The following is a 17,194-nucleotide window of genomic DNA, read 5'->3' as shown; positions in this document are numbered from 1 at the left end:
GCCTGCACTGGCCCTCTGTAGAGACCCTGTGGTCTCTACAAAGACCCTTCCATCTGTCTGCCCTTCCTTTCCTTCCTGGTGCGGGTCAACGTCTGGTCTCTACAGGTGGTCTTGCCTGACTGGGGAATTTCGGCCCAACTCCACAGCCCTTGTCCTCACCACAAAGCCGACCCACTGGGAGCAGGCCGAGCGAACATTTTAGAGGGAAAGGGGCAACAAGGAGGGGAATGGGAGGGAGAGTTGTACTGAGCACTTACCCCCGCTTACATTTCTTGTAGACTTTGTAAATGTTCTCTTCAGGGAAGCCATACTTCTCAGAGATCTGGAAGAGAACAGTAGGGGATTTGTTGTCTGCTGCCCAAACTGGATCTATTCCAGCCTTTTATACTATGACTTTGTTTCCTGATTATAAAAGTAACATACATCCCTGCTGTGGAAAAATACAAAGAAGAAAATTACAACTGTCCGTAATCCTGCTTCCCAGAGATAAACATCTGGGTACACTCTTTCCCATCTTTTGGACATGGGTGCAGATTTTTTGTATTCCCCATGGATAGCTTTATAGAACTTCTTTTACTTCACATCGTATGTTATAAGCCTTCCTGCATCACAACAAACGCTTGACAGACTGCATGTTTAGTAGCTGTAATATATCCCAAGGAGCATCCACCAGGTCCCCCAACCCCTGCCTAAAGCCAGACCCACATCATGCCAGTGCCGAGGGCCCCCCACTCAGCAGCTGCCAACTCTGGGCAAGCTAGTGGCGGAGATGGTCATGCGCCTACCTCATAGGGCTGCTAGAAGAAGGGACTAAACTGGTTCAAAGATTCTAAGTGACATTAATGGCCTTTTGTGAGGCCAGCTTCTGGGGCTGGTTCCAGCCAAGCAGGACGGATGATCCATGAAGGGACCAGGCGGGTACAGCAGAGTGGAGAGAGCTTGGGCTGGACCGCAGCTCTGTCACTTCTAGCCACTCTGGCAAGTCACCTGACCTCTGGGAGGCTGTTTCCTCATGGAAATGAACAGATAATAATAGTACCCACTTTTTGGTGGTATTACAAGAATATGGTGAGCTAGCAAACGTCGCATGCTGACAAAATGCCTGGCACGTAGTGGGTCTTCAGTAAAAGGTAGTGGGTGTTACTACGGGTTCATTTTCCCTTCCCCAGCCCGCCCTCTTGGGACCCTCTGGCTGTCCTGTGTGGTTCAACCTTCAAGCCCAGCTGGCCCTGGTGGAGACTTGTGTTTGCTCAGTTTTTAGCTGAGCCACAAAGCTGCTGTGGGTTTCGTTCAAAGCTGTTTCACCCGCTCTCTGGCAGTTTGGGGGGTTGGGGAAGGTCTCCTTGCCCAGACGCCACCTTTTGCTGCCCCCCGCCAGCGCCCCCCAGCCAGCCACAAGCTGGAGGAATGAGGCCCCCTGGAAAAGAAAAAAGAGTGTCTCTGGGGCCTGGCCTTTTTGGGTTTCATTCCCATTAAAACAGAAACAGGTTTGCAAAGCCAACAAAAAGCTCTGGCCTGTCAGACAGCAGCCATCAGATTAAGGAGGATTTATGGTGTGTGTGACTCCCAGGGTGGAGCCAGGGTTCTGGCTGGGAGATAACATCACAGAGGCACGCCCCCACCAGCCAGGCCTATAGGCGCCCCCCCCCCCCCCCCGGGGGGTGGGACAGGTGGACCATCAGAAAGGCAGGGTTCCAGCATATTCATCCTCAGAGCCTTCCTGTGGGAAATCAGTACTGTGGAGTGAGGAATGGGGGACAGGACCACAGAGTAGGGTCTGGCCAGGGCTGTGGGGGTGTCACAGAGCCTCTTACCGCATTCCTCAGCCCCTTCAGGTCTGGGGTCTTCAACATGAGAGCATCAAACACCTCCTCGGTCTCCCTCCGCACGTACAACAGAACTGAGAGGCAAAGGGGTGGGGTTTAGTGGTGAGGAGAGGACAGATGAGCCCGGGAATACCTCAGGGGATGGGAGAATCTTTAAAAATATTATTATTTTTTTTTAAAGATTTTATTTATTTATTTGAGAGAGAGACGGCACAGGGGGAAAGGGAGAGGGAGAAGCAGGCTCCCTGCCGAGCAGAGAGGTCCATGCAGGGCTCAATCCCAGGACCCTGAGATCATGACCTGAGCAGAAGGTCGATGCCTAAGCTACTGAGCGACACAGGCGCCCCCCAAAATATTATTTTTAACATAAGATTGGTTTCTGAAGAAAGGGCAAATCCTTGCTGAGGGTCTGTACCCAGATGGGGAAATACCACCCAGCTCGGCAGGTCCCACTCAGACTGTGCTGATTTGGGCAAGTTCCAATCCCTGCTCTACTACCTGCCAGCTAGGCGACCTTGAAGACATTTTTTCCATCACTGAGCCTCACTTTATCCACATGGGAAATAGAGGTGGCCCCACCCTCTATTTCACAGAGTTGTTGGGGAATTAATGACATGACATTTTAAATACCAAGTGCAGTACGAGGCTCAATTGAAGGTTGCCGGAAGCTTTTGATCTTAGCTACTGGTTGGTTTCTTCTTGATAATCAGCTACAGCCCCCAGAGGTTTGGGCATGTCCCCATCTCCCAGGAAGTCACAGATTCAGGCTGTCAAAGCCAGAAAGCCAGGTATGGAAACCCAACTCTGCTCCCACCCCCAGTAGAGAAGGCAGGGGGCTTGCCCAATATAACAAGCCTGCTGCCTTTTCCAGCTGCCGCAGGATGCCCATGTCCAACAAGGCCAGAGGAAGCAGAAGCCCTCCAGCTCCATGGACCTCTCTCCAAGCACTCTGGGTGCTCCCCTGACCCCCACCCCACCCTCAAGTTTTGGCCCAACTCCAGCTCTGAGGAGTAAGGCTGCCCCTTGTGCCCTCTCTGCTGGGACCGATGCTGCCCTGGCTGCCTGGGCCATGGTGGTTGTTTGAGGCTTTGGGGCAGGCCTCATGGGGAGCTGGGGGCTCTACGGTGGGCTCAGAGAACAGATGGGCCGGGAGTCAAGGTACCTCTCTGAAGATCATCTTCCTTGGCCTTTTTGGAGGGCAGAGGCTCAAACTCCTCCACGAAGGGTGAGCAGGTGCGTTTCAGAGGCAGCCTGGTGGGGGGCAGGAGAGAGGCGACAGGGAGGGGCTCGTGAGGAACCCAGGGGGATCCCAGAGTTGGAAGGGGCCCCAGAGCTCAGAAGACCCCATGAGGGCAGGCCCAAAGCAGAGGGATGGTGGTTAAAGCAACAGGTTCTGGAGTTGGGACTGCCTAGGTTCAAATCCCACTCACTAGCTGGGTGACTTGGAGGGAGTCTCTTAGTCCCTCAGGGTCCCCATCTATCCAATGGAGTGACAAAACAATGACGACAAGACTTCATAAAGTTGTGAGGCCGCAGGAGATCACGCAAACAGCCTCTTGAACCGCGTGTGGTGTGCAGCAGGGCCTCGGTGAATGCCGACTGTTGTTTTACCATCAATAGGATTCTTTTTTGAAAGAATCCACTTGGCCAGGAGGCAGGGAGAGGGGGCAGGGCTGTGGGATTGGGAGTAAGGCAGACTTAGGTTCCAGCCTGCGCATGCTACGCAAGCGCTGTGTGAGCTTGGCCAAGTTACTGCACTTCTCTGAGCTTCTGCTTCCTCATCGGTCGAGTAGAACAATAACCCCTGCTTGCCCGACCTGCTGGGGCTGTGCCGAGGGGATAAGTGACCAAATTTGGTATGGAAGCCCCTCATGAAAAGTACCCCTTGTTCGGGGGTGGGGAGGACACCGAGGTCAACAACAAACAAGCTTTCCCTTTTACACGCCACCCTCTCGTCCTGGCCTCAGGCCCATGAGGCCGTGCGCCCACTCGGGCAGATCTCTAGGCCAAGAGGGAAGGACGTCAGGAGGGGCCAAGGCGCCGGGCCCCTCCCTCGCCTCCTGGAGTCTGGGGGGGGGGGCGGGTGGACCCCTGGGTCAGTCCTGCAGCACAGCGTCCCCCCCCTGCTGTCTAAATCTGCGCTACCATCTCAGAGGCTTCTTCTTTCCCTTTTTACAAGCATGTGTCTCGCCAGAGATTCGCCAACTTTTCACATAAAACAAACCCATAAAAACGTGGGCAGTTTCAGTGAGAAAGCAGTGTAAACCTAGCTTGGGGGCTGGGGGCAGAGTCTCCAGGCTGTCTCCTTGGCGCCCAGGCCCTGGCTTGGGGGGCAGCACAAGCGGTAGGGGGCCAGGCGGAGGGGGTGAGGAGGCCCCTAGCTGCTTCTCTCCGTACCTGTTGGAGCTGCTCTGACCCGCCGAGGGCACGGCCTGCAATGAAGAGGAAAGACATTTCCATCACATGAGGAAGATGAGAGGGGCCCTCCACTGCTGGAGGCTTTCTGGGGGGAGGGGGCCCAATCTTTGGGTTGGGGGGAGGGGAGATGCAGTTGCAATGCCTTTCTAGACCATTCCGCTCAGATTAGGTCCTCTTAAGCGAGCTGAGATCTTGAGTCACAGCATTGCCATGATCACCGTGATCCAGCTTGGACTCGGCCGCCATCTAATTTGGGGCTCAGAAATCAGAAACTTCCATGCGTGCCCCAATCATGAACGTTTCCACGGTTATAAGGTCTGTTTCTTCATTGACCTTCTTCTCTTCAGTAGAAAAGGTCACTAATGTTGTATGAACATGCGTACGTTTTTTAATCCCGTGGGATTCAATAAAAGCATTTTCATTTTGATGTAAAAAATATCGGACCTACACACGTCTAAACTGGCCTGTAGCGGCCGAGTGGCAGGGTGTTCCCTGCCGGTCTGCGCCCATCAGGCCCCACCCAGGGGCCGGGACCCTCTCTGGCCGAGACCCTCACCCCTCCAGGACGCTGCAGGCCGGAGAAATGCACGTTGGGGATGAACAGCACCGGCGGGGTCTCCAGGTCAGCCTCCGGCCGCAGGTACGTGGTCTCATTGCCCCTGAAGCTGGACAGCAGGCAGCTCTTGACGCCTGATGGGAAAAGGAAGGCACTGCATCTGGGACCCCTCCGTTCACACCCCCAGTCTCTGCCCTCCAGTCTCCTTCTCCCCTTCGCCCCAGGCCAGCCCAGCCCCTGGCCCATCCCCACTGACCACTGCTGCTGGAGTCGGGGCACTTGACCTTCCTCCGGAACTGCTTCCGCTCATCATCCCGCATTTTCCTTTCTGCTCCCTGCGGGGAAGAGGGGAAAGGAGTTCACCAAGGGCCTTGGGAGGGGCTGGCTGCCTTGCATCTTAACTATGGGCCAGCCTTCCAGGGCTGCCAGCCTTCTAGAGCTGCTTTCTTCCCAGAGTGAAACCAGGAAATGGGAAAGTAGCAGCGCCCAGCCTGCTGGGCCCAGCCCAGCCCAGCCCCGTCTGAGGTCAGGCCAGGCCATGAGAGACAGACAGACGTGGAGAGAGAAGAACAGACAGAGAAACAGAAGAGGGAAGTGGAGTCAGGGACAAGAAGAAGAAAGAGAAACATGAGAGAGACAAGACACAGAAAGAGACATGGAGAGATCTTCAGAGAGATCTAGAAAGAGATCTTCAGAAAGAGACAGAGAGGGGAGACAGAAGTGCAGAGAGAGGGAGAAAAATAGACTTAGAGACCAAGACCAAGACACCCACACAATGACAAGCACACGGAGGAGGGAGACGTGTGGAGAGCAAGAAGCAGGGGGAGACAGACATGCCCCGCGTGGCTGGGGAGGACGCACGGGGGGCGGGGGGGGGGGGCTGGCCCTTCTCCGTCCCAGCCCACGCCCCCACCCCAGGTACCTTGTCACAAAAGATCTTGATCTGGCAGACGGCTCGGTGCACCAGGCGCTCGGCACCTGAGCCGCAGTCGTAGGTATCGATCTGCAGGTTTAGGGGGACGCCCTTCACCCCCTTCTGCGAGGAGAAGTCTGTGCTGAGGCAGTTGACACCGATGAAGACCTGGGGACAGACAGGGGAGCTGGAGAAACAGCCTGCCCTGGGCGCCAGCCCTGCTGTCCCACAAGCACCCTGCTCACTGAGCCTACCGTGCCCCTGGGGAGCGGCACCCCTGGCAGGCGCCCATCACCACCTCTTTTACGGACGGCCAACCTGGTGCTCAGGGCGGCGCGCCGGCCATCCCCAGGTGACACAGGGTGTGTGTTGGGGGGGGGCGCCCAGGCTGGAGCCCAGGCTCTTCAGCAGCGGGTGAGGCAGCTCCCACCAGACTGCCAAGGGCAGCCCAAAGGATCAAGGCCCTGGGAGGGAGGTTAGGGGTCCTTCGTGGGCTTTCGTTAGAGTCCAGAGCCTCATTTTTCTGCCAGCCAGAGTGAGGAGGTATGGAAGGGCCATAGCCCATTCCCCCCAGCCCCGGAAGACCACCTTCCTGCCGGCCCCGGGTGAGACCCTGCCCCTCTGCACCCTTGACCACCAGCTCCAGCCATCACTGGACCTGTCAACCCCCATTTTACAGCCAAGGAAGCACAGGCTCTGAGCAGAGGGGTGACCTGCTGATGTTTCCACATTCCAGCAGAATGAGCCCAGACATGCAGCCACCTGGACTTCGGTTGGGAAGCTGGCCTCTGCCACTCACTGGCCACGTGGCTTGAGACAAGTGCTCTAACCTCACAGAGCCTCAGTTTCCTTATCTGCAAAATGGGGATAATTAAACCTACCTCACGTGGCTGTGAGGGCGCATGGAGCACCTACTGGGCTGGGCATGTAGTGACCTGTTGTGGTGAGTGGGACCGCTGGAGTCTCAACCCAAAGCCTAGGCCCAGCCGATGGCAGTCTGGGGTGAGTCTCAGCTGGGACTCCCTGGCAGGCTCACCTGGTGATTGTCTACCTGATTGACTCCTCCATGGGGTGCCAGGGCCAGACCCCACTCCAGACTGGCCACTGTTCTTTGGGACATTTCCCTCGGAAATGATCCTGACCTGCACAGGTAGGGGTGGGGTGCGGTGCCTGAGCAGACCCCCTTCCCTCCTTGGCTGTGGGGGCCAGGCCCCTGGGCGCATGCCAGACATACCTCCCCCTCAGCCAACTCAGCCCAAATGCAGCTCCCACCCAGCTGCATGAGAAAGACCCACGCCCGCCCGGGGGCTTAAGGGGCTGTGAGAAAATCCTAGCCGAAACCCACTTCTCCCTTCCTAGGAAACTCTTTCCCCGCCTCCCTGCACCAGAGGCCCCAGCTCCTCCTCCAGCCCCTGGCATCTGTTTGAATAATAATAATCCCTCGCTTTTGTGTCTCCCTTTGAGTTTTCAGAGCCCCTTCAGCTCTATTTTCTCCAGGCAGCCTGGACCGCCCCATAAGGCAAGCTCCCCAGCCTGTCCAGGCCAGAAATGCCCTGGCCATGCGCTGGACCCAACCCTGGTCTGAGAGGGTAGGCCTGGCGCAAGGAGGCAAAGGACAGGCCCAAGGTCACCCAGCCCCCGGCTCTCAGACCAGTGCCCTTTCCACAATGCCGGCTCTCCAAACAGAAAACCAAGGCACAGAGAGGCCGAGAAGCTCACAGCAAACTGGCCTTGGGCACTAAGTGGCTGGGATGAAAAAAATCACCAGAGGCTCCACTTTCAGGCCTCTCCCAAGGGTCTGGCCCTGTGCCCGGCTCTGAGACACGCATGATTCCAGGGGATCTTCACTACAACCCCAGGAGGCAGACTACTGTTCCCTTCTACTGGACCCAGGAAGTGACGTAACTGGGGTTGCGGCCTCCCTTGTGGACTCCAAAGCATTCCTCCTGCAACCCTGACTGGCCTGCAAGTCGGCAAACCTGGTGCATCGGTGGCTGGCTGTGTGACCTCGGTTTTCCCATCTGGTGAATGGGTGGATGGGATTGATAACAACAGCGCCCACTGCTGAGCCAGGCTGGGCTCTACCCTTTACTTAGTGCATGTGATCCTCATGTGAACCCCTCAGTCGGTGCTATCATTGTACCCCAATTTTGCAGCCACGGTCACAGGGCTGGGATGTAGGCCTAGTCTTTCTGAAAGGCTGTGCTTCTCCTCCGCTCTGTATCCTGCCTCTTCCACGGGCAGGCTCGTCAAAGCAGCTGCCACAATCCTAGATCCCCACCTGGGGACTTCCGAGGGACCCAGCCCCGTCACAGCCATGCACTGACCTTGGCCTCCTCGTTGACATTCCACACGAAGGACAGGGCGTTGTAGGCCACCTCCTCGATGTGCTGCACGGTGTTGAAGTTTTCTTTGCAGTCAGCTGGAACCACAGGAGACCAGAAGGGGTGAGTCAGGAGGAAAGGGATCTGGGGACGTGCTGGGGAGGGGGCGGTTAGGAGCCGGGCCTAATTCCCGGCAGGGATTTGTACCCTCTCCCCCAAGAACCAGGCTTCAATGTGGCGGGGGAACTGATGGTTGTGCCCTGGGTTACAGATGGGAAAACTGAGGTCCAGCCTGGGAAGCAGGTGTGCCCAAACCCCACAAAGAATCCCTAAGTTGGCCGGCAAGGCCAGGGCCCTCATCACTTTTGGGTGGAGGTTGGAGTTTGCAGTGGGATTGGGACTTGGGGGGTCTCCCAGATACGGTAGTAGTAGAAGGAGTAAGAGCAGTGTCAGTGGTGGTTAGAGCACCAGGAAGTGTAGTAGCTCCGGGACCCCTCAGGCCGAGTGAACCGTGGGACGGCCACCACTTACTGAACACGTCAGTATGGCGAGCCCTCAGTTAATCCTCACAATGATGCTATGAACACTCAAGTTTACACATGGAAAGAAAATGAAGCTCAGAGACGTCTGGTCACTTGGCCAGGGTGCCACAGCTTAAAAAAAAAAAAAAAAGGCACAGCAAGGCCTGGAGCTCAGCTTTGGCCCCTGGACACAGGCTCCTACCCACTTGCTATGTGGCCTCTCAGACATGTCATGGGATTGTCCCTAGTGATATCATGTTCTCCAGGGCATGCGACGCCAAGGCAGAAGAAACAGCACTGGAGGCAGGCAGGGTAGCTGGCCTTATTCCATTTGACAGTTGAAGAAACTGAGGTCCAGAAAGGGGAAGTGACACAGGTCACACAGTCAAGAAAAGAGTGATGGAGTCAGAACCTGGAGGCGCGAGGATGGGCGGTGCCTCCCACACATCCTGGGGCCCGGGACAGGGATAAGGTGGCACCCTGTGTCCCTTCCCCAGGCCCTCTCCCTGCTGACAGAGCCGCAGAGTCCCAGCTCCCAAAGCAGAACTGCCCTGCACTGTCCTTCCAACCTTCCAAATCACACTGCAGTCTGCTCTGTTCTCTTAGGTATTTGTGTCTCAATGGGCTAAGCCCCCCACGGGACATGCAGGCCAGCATCCCAGGGGTCTATTTATCGGACACTGCTGGGGTCTCTAGGGCACTGTTTACCCCAAAGCAACACAGAAAAGAGGCCCCTGCTTCCAGCCCACAGATGCAAATCCCTGTAAACCCCACAGTGCAGGACCTGGAGACAGGGGCCAGGCAGGAGGCTGGGGTGAGAACTAAGTCCCACCGAGATCACAGGGGGCTGGGGAAAGGGGCAGGGCAAGAAAGACCCGATTGGGGTGTGTGTGTGTATGTGTGTGTGTGTGTGTGTGTGTGTGTGTGTGTGTGTGTGTGTGTGTGTGTGTGTGTGTGTGTGTGAGAGAGAGAGAGACAGAGAGACAGAGACAGAGACAGGGAGAGACCAAGAAGCAGGGAGGGGGTTCTGGGGGGGCTCTCACCCACGTCGATGACGCGCTGCTTGGCAGTGGGTTGCCGGGAATGCCAATGCTTCCAGAAACGCAGCTGTTCCACGGGCACCTTCTCGTTGTCAAAGACAACCATCACCACGCTCTGCAAGCACAGCGGCCGCCGTGATCCCCAGCCTCGGGAAAGGCCCAGGCAGTCCCGATCCCTTCCCAGAGCCCTGGTCCAGCGCTCCTGCCCTTTGCCTCCATGTCCCTCCACTCCGTGGCAGTGGCACCGGCTCCCTAGGGTCCCTGTCAGGCCGGGCTGGCCCAACCATCCTAGCCCCTTCCCGAGCTGCTCCAGGGACAACGTACCTTGACTTTGTTGGAGGACAAGGCAAGGCCTTTGCCGCCTGCCGGGGTCCGCAGGGTGATGGGGTAGAACTGGCCCTTGTTGAGGTAGGCCATCGGCGACTCCCCCGACTTGATGTGGATGGCTTTGGGGGAGCCCAGGGTGTACTCAAAGTCACTGCGGGGAGGAGAGGGGGAGGACAGCGAGGCTGAGCTCGCAGGCAGGAGTATCCCAGAGGGCAGTGTGACAGGAGGCTGAGGATGTGCTGGGGATTTACTGGGGGACTTCGGGAAATCATTCTACCCCTGGGCCTCAGTTTCCTCATTTTTGGAGTTTCTATTTATGGTTTCATTGAGCCACAATCCTGCTGAATAACAAATAACGGAAACCAGAGAGACCCCTGAGGGGTGACAAAGCCCCAGGGGAGATGAAGGGCAACAGAACCTCAGTTTTTGAACAGGGCTCTGAGCTCCCTGTCACAGCCCAAGAAAGAAACGTAGAAATCTGTCTCTCTCCTTTCATGTGCCTTCACTCCCCTCTTCTCATTCACTGACGATGCCTGCTCTGGGGACAGTGTGAGGCTCTGTCTGTAGCCCCTGCCTACCGTCCAAGTGGCCAAGGTTCCAGAAGGGCTGAGTTACCTCTTGGGGCTGGGATAGTCCTCTGGACACGGCGGTTCTGGAGACGTTTTCAGGATATCTGGGAAGAGCAGCGACTGCAGAGAAACACAATCCAAAGAGAATAAATGGCCGCATTCAGGCTGCCGGGGCCTCGTCCCAGAGCTGTCCCATACAGCTGCACAGGTTATGCAGTGCACAACTGGGACAACAGTACATGGCAGACCTGCCTCTGCTCTAGGACTTTTTATCCCAAGGATTCCAAACCTCTGACCTCCTCACTGTCTTCTCTCCTTCTGCACATGCATGCACATATCCAGGGATGCTGTGAGCGGTATGGGGGTGGGCCCTCACCTCCTGTGGGTCATCTTTGAAGGTGCTGTCGGGCTGCCAGCGCTGTGTGGGTGGCACCCCATGAATGCTCTCAAACAAGGAGTTGAGGGAGCTGTTATCATACATATCACTGGTGGGCAGCAGGTAACTGTCCACAGAGCCAGCTTCCAGCTTGCTGGGGCCGCTGGGGAGGGGAGCTGCCTTGCCCTGAGTGGGCACGGCCCCCTCCAAGCTCATCAGGTTATTCTTCTTGAGCACATCTGGGTACTCTGGGGTTCCAGACACATTCTCTGTCAGGAATTTCATGAGATGCGTGGGACTTTCAAGGGGAGCGAGGTCCATCTCATATTCCATGCCATGGTAGTACCTGGGGACAGAGGAGGGCTGAGTGAGTGCGCCTCTTCTCTCTGAGGGGCGAGGGGGCCCTCAGTCGGACTGGACTGTGACCATCACGCTGACCCACTGACCTTCTTTAATCCCATGTAATGTTAGCTCTTCCTGACGTGCATGAAGCAAGACACGGTAACAGGCCAGTTTGTCACAGGCATGAGCAGGGAGGAGAGTGTCAAGAACGCAACCAAGTACAGGCTCGGGGTCGAGGGGAAAAACATCTGCTTTATCTTGTATAACACTTGGTCATTTTAAAAACTGAAAGGTCATTTCATTTCTTACCCAGAGTCAAATGTCCCCACATTAAAACGACTGCAGTGCGTCATCTACACAGTGGGCGGGGGGGGGGGGGGGGGGGGGGGGGGCCGGGGGAGTGGATATTACTGTTAACCCAGTACAGTTAACATATGTTGAGAAAAAGGTCTGGAAGGTATACTCCAAACTGTTAAGCGGGGCAGGGCAGTAGGGTTACAGGAAACTTTTACTTTCTACTTTATATATTTTATAGAGTTTGACTCTTTTATAACAAACGGGTATTACTTTTGTAATCAGAAAAGCTAATAACACGTTTAAAAATTAGTTTTCAGAAAAGTCCCATGCACAACCCTACTGCTCCTAGCATGGAGGGGCCCTGAGCCAGCAGCGTGAGCCGTAATGCCGCCTTGGCACCTTGGATTTTCTGGAAAGCAGAGAGGAGCCCCGAAGGTTTCCCAGCCGAGGCCCTGCATGGTAGGTGGGGAGGCGTGGGGGAGGAGAGGCGGGGAAGAGTAGAGAAAGGGCAGGGTCCCTCTAGTACCCATCTGGCCATGAGCATGGCCTGGGCTGCCTTCTAGGAGGAGGGGGACATCAGCGCCCCGAGGCGCTAATGCCAGGCAGAGGCCCAAGAGAGCCAGAGGAAAGAAGCACCTGAACCCAGGTGCCCCCTCCCCCGGGCCAGGTCTCCCTTCCCCGTGCAGGGAGGAGGGTTTTGGAGCTAGGACAGAAAAGCTGCCTTCGGGGCTTTTCCTGGACCATGGCTTTGAAGTTTGTTTTCAGTAAACTCCAGCCCACATGGCCTGCAGGCTCTCCAGTGGAGCCTGGCCTCATTATGACTTGGTGGGCCCTAGTCTCTTGCCTTCAGACTCTTTCCACCTTAAAAAAAAATATTTTAAAATACACCTTTTACAGTTGCATTGGTGTAAAGATAGGTATAATCCAGGTTGGATTATATTCATTGTTTTCTTCTGATTTTAAAGTAAATTCTCACTTCCTTGGGCCCCTGAGAGTCCTGTGGGCCCTAGGCACTGAGCCTTCTGTGCCCGATGGTTAAGAGCCCAGAGATGGAGGGGAGCATGAGGAAAGGGCCCGAGATGGTGGCTGAGCAAACCTCACCTCTTTCCTTGGTCATTCCGGCCCCCAGTGCTGGAGGACAGGATCCGCTTCTCCTTGGGGCCCTGAGTGGAGAGGAAAGAAGGATTTATGCATTTATGGCAAGATCAACCCCCTCGGGCGGACTTGGCCAGACAGAGGAACTACCTTGGTCACTGGGGGAAAACCTGCCAGTCCTTGGAGTCGGCTGGCCAGCATTTAGTCTGAGTCCCAAGTTAGAGAGTGAGAAGAAGTACCCCAAGATTAGCTGTTAGGCATCCTGGAACTCGAAGTCAGGCAGATCTGCCTTAAGTTCTAACTTTACCACTTAAAAGTGCTGTGTGACTCTGAATAAAGGACTTCACCTTTCTGAGACTCAGGCAAGTGGGGGATTATAATACCTACTGCAAGAGTATTTGAAGATTTACTAGTAAAAATAATGCTTGCTGGTTTTTATTTATTTATCTTTTTTTTCAGATTTATTTATTAGAGGGGGTTGCGGAGAGGCAGGAGAGGGAGAGAGAAAACCTCTAGCCGACTTCCCGCTGAGTGAGGAGCACAACATGGGGCTGGATCCCACAACCCTGAGGTCATGACCTGAGCTAAAATCAAGAGTCGGATGTTTAACCGCCTGAGACACCCAGGTGCCCCTTGCTGGTTTTTATTTTTAAGACTTTATTTGTAAGTAATCTCTACACCCAGCATGGGGCTCAAACACGCAACCCCAAGATCAAGAGTTGCATTTTCTTTCTTTTTTTTTTTTTAAAGATTTTATTTATTTATTTGACAGAGACAGAGACAGCAAGAGCAGGAACACAAGCAGCGGGAGTGGGAGAGGGAGAAGCAGGCTTCCCGCCAAGGAGGGAGCCCGATGCGGGGCTCGATCCCAGGACCCCGGAATCATGACCTGAGCCGAAGGCAGACGCTTAACGACTGAGCCACCCAGGTGCCCAAGAGTTGCATTTTCTATCGACTGAGCCAACGAGGCGCCCCTTCCTTGCTGTTTTTTAGTCTAGTATTTCTTGTGCACTAGGCCCTGTACTAGTTACCTTCTATGTGATCCCTAATTTAACCCCTGCACCACTCTGTGATAGCTACTAAAATCATCTCCATTATATGGATGAGGAAACTGAGGCCCGGAGAGGCTCTGTTGTCTCAGTGGTTAGGAGCGTGGACTCTGGATCCAGATTTCTTGGGTTCAGTTCCCAGATATGCCACATACTGGCTGTGTGCCCTGGGTGGGGGGCAAGTCCCTTAACCTCTCTGCACCTCATTGTCCGCATCTGTACAAGGATAATAATAGCAACACCCACTCCAGAGATTGTTGTGAGTGCTTAGACCAGCACCTAGCACATGGAGAACGCTACCTAAATGTGACTTTTCATAATTATAATGTTGTTGTATCTTAGAGTATCCAGGTCATTTCGACCTCTGGCTAATAAAGCCAGAACCAGGTTTCCCCAACCCAGCCTAGGGACTCCAACGCCTGGGCTCGTACTCACACCCCATGGGAGAGCATGCGGGAAGGTGCCAGGCACAGAGCCTGGCGTTCAGTAAGAAACCATACGCTGTTACTTTTAGAAGTATATTGCCCAAAACCACACTGCCAGTCTGTGGCTAGATCAGGTCTCAAACTCCCAACTCCATCCCCCCCGCACATCATGAGACCCTGTCCTTGGGGCTGTTCTGAACCCAGAGGGCTCTGAAATGGGGAGATGGGGCAAGTGTTTTCACTAAAACTCCAGAACCTGTTCCCACCATTCTGGCCCTGGGAATGGCCCTTGGCCTGGGAAGATGGTACTGGATTTTACATTACGGTCCAACCTCAAACTGTAAATCCCAGCCTGGGGGTTAAATCCAGGCCTAGCATTCTGGCTCTCACCACATCTCCAGCCTGAGGCAGTCAATACAAATTTCTTTCCCATGGCCTGGGCCAAACACTATCAGCATGCTATGGGTCTGCTGGGGAGGAAGTAAGGTAGGGTAACCACACTACTCCATGGTGAGGACCAAAGCCGGAAAGAAAATTTGGGGCCTTCTCATATCTGAGACCACACTTCCTATCCTTGGCCTGCGAGTTTACACAGAGAGTGTGCCATCCCCCCCTGGGGTAAGGTAGATAAAATATTTCTTGGGTCAGGAAATTTGAGGGCTTATTTACAAAGTGGCTTTAAATCTTCACGTTCAAAGCCAGTTATCTCAATAATTGGCTGTTTATGTTTCCCATTCTCAAATCTGCGAAATTCTTCTTGGAGCAATCACCCAGCCCAGGGAGAACGAGAAAGTTTGCTATCATGTGACAATTCAGACGGATGGGTAGGGGCTGCCTGGAGTACGGGCTTGAGAAAGATTCTTCAGCTTCCTGTACCCCTGGTGAGAAGGCAGGCTGGAATCCCTGAGCAATGTCTGGCACAGGCACGGGAAGGGGGGGCTCTGTGGGTTAGGTATCTGTGATTGCCCACTGGTCAGACAGGAGAGGGCCTCCTTCCTGTTCTCAGGTGCTGACAGTCTCCCAGAGTCAAGGCCAAGGCCCTGGAAACAATTAGAGAATCATAAGGACCGTTTGTCAGGAGGTGTTACATTACACAGAATGGGCGCAAGGGTAGGAAGGGTAGTCAGACGCTCCGGACAGGGGCAGGTGATAGGGCAAGTGAAAGTGGCCTTGGGAAGAAAAGGAAAGTATTCAAGAGCAGAAGGCACGTTCTAGGCGGTGGGGTTGGGTAGGGGAATGGGGAGGACAGGGCGGCTGGGATGACCTAAGGAACAGGGGCAGAAAGAAGATGGCAGGCTGGGGGTGCTATTGTGAGGGGGTGTGTGTGGCCAAGACATTGATCCATTCCATCAATATGCACCGGGTGCTGAGTGTGTGGCAAGCAGTTATGGCGTGCTGAGGACTGAGTAATGATCACTGCGCGGTTCCCGTCCTCCAAGAGCTCAGTCCTGGGGGAATGAAGAAACAGACGCATGGCCAGCAAGTTTCTAAAGAGTTGCTGGCCCAGTCTCTAAAGAGTTGAGGAGAATGATGGTAGCTGCTGAGGGTACCCGGAGGCACGGAACGGGAAACCCAAGAAAGCCTTCCCCTTTCTCAGTGAAGGAATGAGACCCAGAGCTGAGAGGAGGGTTTAGCCGGGGGAAAGGGGAGGGGGCCAGGCAGACGGACTAGCGTGCGTGAAGACCCAGAAGAGAGAAAAAGCACGGTGTGGGGCCGGGGCTGGGCCGTGGGGCCGTGGGGCCGTGAGGCCTGAGAGCGAAGGCGTGCATTCAGTCAGAGGGGTACGGGCCCAGCGGGGGCAGACGTACCATGTAGTAGTCGTAGAGGAAGCTCAGGGCTGCAACACTGTCATCGTCCCCATTGACCCTCATCATGGCCTTTGTGGCAGCCGTCAACGGGTTTTCCAGGTAGGTCTTCCAGGCCTCGTCCTCACTCGTGTAGGGGAACTTCTGGAAGTTGACCGGGTCATTCTTTAGCAGTCGCACAGACCTGAAACTGGAAGGCAAGTAGGGAAGGTCAGAGTCAGGCTGTCCCGGAGGAAGGTCCATGAATGCTCAGCCTCAGGACAATGCCCAGGAATTCAAAGAGTGACCAGTCTTGAAAACGTGAAACTGCTTCTTCTGTCCCCCTTTGGGCAGCTTGGGGCAGTAGAACGTACCTGAACTCGGGAGCGAGATGCTTTCGGTCTCTACCGAATGTTGCCATGTAGAAGCTGTCGACCTGGGGCTTCAGTCCCCTCATCTATGACACCAAGACCCTAACCCCAACCTTGCAGAGCTTCGCAGAGGATTCAATTAAAATGCTTCCGTGTAGATACTTACTCAAGGGGATTTAGCATAAGAAGGATAGGAAATCATGACAAGCTGCAAACGACAAAATTTCCAGATAACCCAGAGTGAGAAGTTCCCCTCCAGACCATAAAAGACTCAGAAGGCTGGCCAGCATTGCCAGTTAGGGAGTGTGGTGAGGAAGCATGTGGGCAGAACCCAGTCTGGGGATGTGGCATTTCAGACCAACACGGACTGCAGAGGGCCCAGGCAGCTGCCCGCCTGCCAGGACCTTGTGCTGGGGGGCGGGGGAGGAAGGGGATGCTGCAGGGCACACGGACAAGGCAGAACCGGGCCCTGTGCGGAAAACTCAGACACATACAAAGCAGGTGGCCCAAGAGACAAGCCACACGGGCTCAAAGGAAAGAGATCACGAGAGGCTCTTCAGAGGAAGCGGACATTTCAGTTGGGGGCCCTCAGCACTGAGGATTATATCATGCAGACATGTGAAGGGGGGTGTCGGCGGTATAGGGACGTGATGCAGAATAATGATGATGTCATTATTAAAAGTAATATCTAATCTTTATTGAGCATCGGCCATGTTTTAGGTGCTGAGCTAAGCACTTTCCATGAATTCTCTCAATGAATTCTCACAACCACCGAGTAGGGTGGGTACTATTCTTGTCCCTATTTATTTTTTTTTTTAAGATTTTATTTATTTATTTGACAGAGAGAGACCCAGCGAGAGAGGGAACACAGGCAGGGGGCGCGGGAGAGGGAGAAGCAGGCTTCCCGCCGAGCAGGGAGCCCGATGCGGGGCTTGATCCCAGGACCCCGGGATCGTGACCT

General features: G+C 54.8%; 1 protein-coding gene across 1 annotated transcript in view; it reads right to left on the bottom strand.

The window, feature by feature from the left end:
• Window positions 1-17,194, bottom strand: part of GRHL3 (grainyhead like transcription factor 3) — a 32,103-nt gene that overhangs the window by 3,956 nt on the left and 10,953 nt on the right. The window contains exons 2-15 of the mRNA XM_027575094.1: window positions 15,887-16,073; window positions 12,611-12,672; window positions 10,871-11,216; window positions 10,541-10,614; window positions 9,923-10,076; window positions 9,602-9,713; window positions 8,041-8,135; window positions 5,723-5,881; window positions 5,057-5,135; window positions 4,801-4,934; window positions 4,224-4,258; window positions 2,989-3,077; window positions 1,815-1,900; window positions 258-322 (exon numbers count right to left, since the gene is read on the bottom strand). Coding sequence (XP_027430895.1) covers window positions 258-322; window positions 1,815-1,900; window positions 2,989-3,077; window positions 4,224-4,258; window positions 4,801-4,934; window positions 5,057-5,135; window positions 5,723-5,881; window positions 8,041-8,135; window positions 9,602-9,713; window positions 9,923-10,076; window positions 10,541-10,614; window positions 10,871-11,216; window positions 12,611-12,672; window positions 15,887-16,073 — 1,677 coding nt within the window. The remainder of the gene's footprint in view (window positions 1-257; window positions 323-1,814; window positions 1,901-2,988; window positions 3,078-4,223; window positions 4,259-4,800; window positions 4,935-5,056; window positions 5,136-5,722; window positions 5,882-8,040; window positions 8,136-9,601; window positions 9,714-9,922; window positions 10,077-10,540; window positions 10,615-10,870; window positions 11,217-12,610; window positions 12,673-15,886; window positions 16,074-17,194) is intronic.

This window comes from Zalophus californianus, chromosome 4 (assembly GCF_009762305.2).
Source record: "Zalophus californianus isolate mZalCal1 chromosome 4, mZalCal1.pri.v2, whole genome shotgun sequence".
Classification (NCBI taxonomy): Eukaryota; Metazoa; Chordata; class Mammalia; order Carnivora; family Otariidae; genus Zalophus; species Zalophus californianus.
Note: the sequence above shows the minus strand (reverse complement) of the source record. Positions and strands in the feature narration are given on the sequence as shown.